The sequence below is a fragment of the Atta colombica genome, unplaced genomic scaffold, assembly GCF_001594045.1.
Source record: "Atta colombica isolate Treedump-2 unplaced genomic scaffold, Acol1.0 scaffold151, whole genome shotgun sequence".
NCBI classification, from domain to species: Eukaryota; Metazoa; Arthropoda; class Insecta; order Hymenoptera; family Formicidae; genus Atta; species Atta colombica.
The window spans coordinates 51,445-55,758 of NW_017259241.1; the positions used below are offsets into that span (position 1 = coordinate 51,445).

Below are 4,314 nucleotides of genomic sequence, written 5' to 3' on the forward strand. Positions count from 1 at the left end.
TATTATTATTATAATATTACAATATTATGAATATATTATTACAGAACAAGTTTGCAGTACGGTATTTCCTGCTTAAAACGACTAAATTATGATAGACAACAATTAGAGGAAAGAAGACGAGTAGCAGAAGGTGCCAATATAGATGTACTCGTTTGGAGTAATGATCGTGTCATAAGATGGGTACAATCGATTGGTTTGAAGGTAGAACATTGTTCATTGTTCTGCTATGATTGATTATTTACAAAAAAAATTAACATCCAATTTGTAATTATAGGAATATGGAAATAATCTCTTAGAATCGGGTGTGCATGGTGCGCTCATAGCCCTAGATGAAAGTTTTGATGCAAATAGTTTTGCACTAACTTTACAGATTCCTACACAAAATACACAGGTAAGCGCGACAAACGTTTATGGAACTTTACACTTCTCTTAATTATATTGTAACAAGAATCTATAAGAATAAGAATACTATTATTTTCGGCAGGCAAGACAATTGTTAGAGATGGAATTTTCTAATCTCTTATCAATAGCGACGGAAAGACGTCTGGATGAGAATAGTCTGAAATCCTGATCCATCTCATCAAGTCGGCTGGCTCATATTCAACCACATCATGTCTAGTCCAAAACCCCAGCTATTGCTATTATCTATGCGCAAGTGTGTTATAAAAATTATAAGAGCTTTAAGTATCACGCTAGGAATATCTTCATATTGTTATGACAAATGTAACATTTGGTAACATTGAGATGTGTTTTGACATAAGCTGTTATGATAAGTTTACACGATACATTCGATATTTAAGGATTTCATCTAATCGATTTTTATGCCGCATACACGCCACAAGCATTATATACTTTTTATGATAAAGAAGATAAGAGGCAGTTATTTCGAGCAGTTTTTCATATAGATATTGAAATGTAGCAGACAAATTATTGGATTACTAGACACGGAAAAGAATAATATAGCACTCTCCTTAAAAGCACGAGATACCAATTGCAGACTATTACGACAATAATTCTCTCTGAGTTAGTCTGATTTGTTAATAAAGTCGATAAGCTTCAGTATTATGATATCATGTAATAGAGTGTATTTGTTGTACGACTTGATATAACAACGTGTGTACTTATAATATTCAATAAATATTTAAGGCAGGATAAGTTAATACTTTGCATCGCACAAGGAAGTGGAAAAACAGGAGTTAACAATATCGTTGCTTTTGGGGAAGTTGTTCATATATAAGGTGTCCTGTAATTGGTAATACGATCGAAAAGTACATCTATATTAAAAAATAAGTTAAAAACATTAAATTTTTTCTACAAAATGTTCTTTTGTCATTTCTTTTTGCTAAAATTATAGCGAATTCGATTTGAACGTACTCGTGCACACTAATGCATATTAAAACTGTTGTACACTGATTTAATCTCTGCAAAAGTAAAATGCAAATATTTCGAAATATTAGAAAATACAGATTTTACTCAACAGCACAATTAAATGTATTGAGGATTTCATAATCCGTCTTTATATTTATACTAAACATATATTTTTACGTTAATTTGTGTACCATGGTTTCTAAGTACACTAGTGTGCATTAAATGCATTCAATCGAATTCACTATTAGGAAGATGTAAATGACTGAATAAATTTTGTTGTCAAATTCATTTTAATGTCTATTAGATTACAAATTATACAACACTTTATTTTAAAAGCGAAAGATAAACTTATAACTTATATATTGATGAATATGGTGTGTGCACACACACACACACACACACACACACACACACACACACACACACACACACACACACACACCACACACACACACACACACACACACACCACACACACACACACACACACACACACACACACACACACACACACACGAATCATCTCTTATGAGCACATAAAGCAGACTAACAAGGGAACGTTTAAGTAAATAATTGATCTCGATGAAACTTAGTAGATATGTAGAGGGATGTACAGGGAAAACTGTAGTGTAATGTACATTTTTTTTTTGCCCAAATTGCCTTTTTTGGCTGCTAGGAAACGCTTTTAATAGGTATTAATTAATATTAATCGCATGAAATGCTTTCTAAGAAAAATTAAAAATCTTCTCCAATTGGTTACATGAAAAAAATAAGATCATCAAAGTGTCCCTGAGTGATCTCCAAAAGAAACAAATTAAAAATAATAAGCATTCACTTATTTTTATACAAAATCATTACAACAATGAAATTCCATAAAGAAATGTTTATAACGTAGTTTTTGTACATCACGCACATGATATAAATGAAATCTCTTCACACAATACACACGGGCAATGTAATGTAAAACAAAATTTAACAGGATTCTCAAAATTTGGAGGTCGATCTTCTAAATATCCGGATTTGTACCAGGCATATTTCAATAAATTAAAGAATCTCGGCGAAAAGAATTGATTCTGTATTAATGATATATATATATAATTATATTGTTTCTCAAATAAAGATTGACATCATATCTATTCAGCAGCACTAAAGCTGAAAATCATCTCACGAAGTTCTTCCAACATCGAAAGCCATATACGTCTAATAGCTATATTTGGCTCCCTCTTGAAATAATCAGATGTTTTCAAATTTCGATGCCGTCAGAAAAACATTTGGAGTCTGAAAAAGAGATTTTCGAATTCTCGGTCCAAAATTTCCATTAGATTCTTTTACAACAAGAGGAGGATAAGCAATTTGCCAGCTGCAGACTATGGGCTGAATCATATAATTATGATATATCGATGATAAAATTTGTACAATGGATTCAACCTTTACCGCACCTTTTTTGAACAAAGTACGTCCAGAATGCTAATCTCTCCAAATTGAATCCGCTCTGATCGGAGTTGTACGCAAAATCTCTAATATGCTCTTTAGCTTGCATACACATTATAAATCGTAAAACAACCTCATTGAGATCATTTTTACTTGTTAGTTTCTAGTTATAAACTTCATTATTTTCTACAATCTCGTGGATTTTTTTTAAATTGAATAACCATGTGCAGCTTGCCTTGAAAGTATTTAAATTTATTTACAAGACCCACTTTTGAAAGTCAACATCATGAATAATGAGTTCATGATTTATAGTCTCCAATAATTTTTTGTAAAATCTAGCAGTTTATTACTTTCATCCTACCTTGTTTTAAGCCATTTTTAAGAATGTATTTTTCCCAGCGATACAACTGCGTCAGCGAAATAACTTTACGATATTTATGTTTCATGAATGAAACATGCTCATTATTTTCAATTCATTTCTTTCGGAGACTCAAGGACACTTTGATGATTTTATTTTTTTCATGTAATCAATTTGGAGATTTTTAATTTTTCTTAGAAAGCATTTTATGCGTGATATTGATTAATACTTATTAAAAATTCAGCGTCTCTTAGCAATCAAAAAAGACAATTTAAGCAAAAAGAAAATATATGTTACATTACAATTTTGACCGCTCTGCACATCCACCAAGTTTCATCGAGATTCAATTATTTACACCTAAAAACGTTCTCTTGTAAACTAAATCGAAAAGTTCTGTAATGTTTTGCAATTTTCGCGATAGTTAATAAGATATTGATTAGTAAAGATTGCCGAATGAACGCGCATTTGCCCGACCTATTTATCACCAAATATACACTCATCGGATATGATTACTAGGCGTTTCGAGGAGTTGTTTGCGACAAACGCCAACAGCTATGTACTAAAGACTAAAGAAAACGATTCTCCGCGCTCCAGTAATTACGATCACCGAGTGATCATATCTCACAGCGCACTTGCATTTAGCGACTCGTCAGAAGGATACGTATTTATTCGATGATGTTTAATAATTATTATTCCGTTTACGAAAATTGCAAAATGTACAGGATTATTCCATTCTATTTCCAATCCGCTTTACCTACTCAGGAGGAGTAATTCAATTATTATCGGACAAAAATTTTGGATACATATATATTAAACTGACAAGAAAAAAAAATTATTTTTAATCGACTTCTCAGCTCAAAAGCATCTATTTCATATCAAAAGAATATCTCGAAATTTTTATCAAAAAATATAAAGATTTAAAAGTCGCTAGTGAACGATTTTTAAATCAAAGTTTTGATTTTCCTTAATATATGTTTGATTTGATGCAAAAATAGCTTAATCCGAATTTTAAATGTGGTACTATGTTTTTTTTTATCATTGAACACGATGTAATAATTCATTTAGCTCTACGATATATACTGTAAGAAATACAGCCCAATTAATGTGAAAAATTGATCAAATTTCAAAGTTTAAAGTAAATTTTAGCAAGGTTCAAG

The 4,314-nt window shown here is 31.2% G+C and overlaps 1 protein-coding gene across 1 annotated transcript in view; it reads left to right on the plus strand.

Moving 5' to 3' along the window:
• The window catches only part of LOC108685355 (liprin-alpha-2-like), a gene marked incomplete at its 5' end in the record, with an annotated part of 44,887 nt that extends 43,743 nt beyond the window's left edge, over positions 1-1,144 (plus strand). The window contains 3 exons of the mRNA XM_018190106.1: positions 45-201; positions 275-391; positions 485-1,144. Of these exons, the coding sequence (XP_018045595.1) occupies positions 45-201; positions 275-391; positions 485-571 (361 nt within the window). The remainder of the gene's footprint in view (positions 1-44; positions 202-274; positions 392-484) is intronic.
• Positions 1,145-4,314: the final 3,170 nt, after the last annotated feature.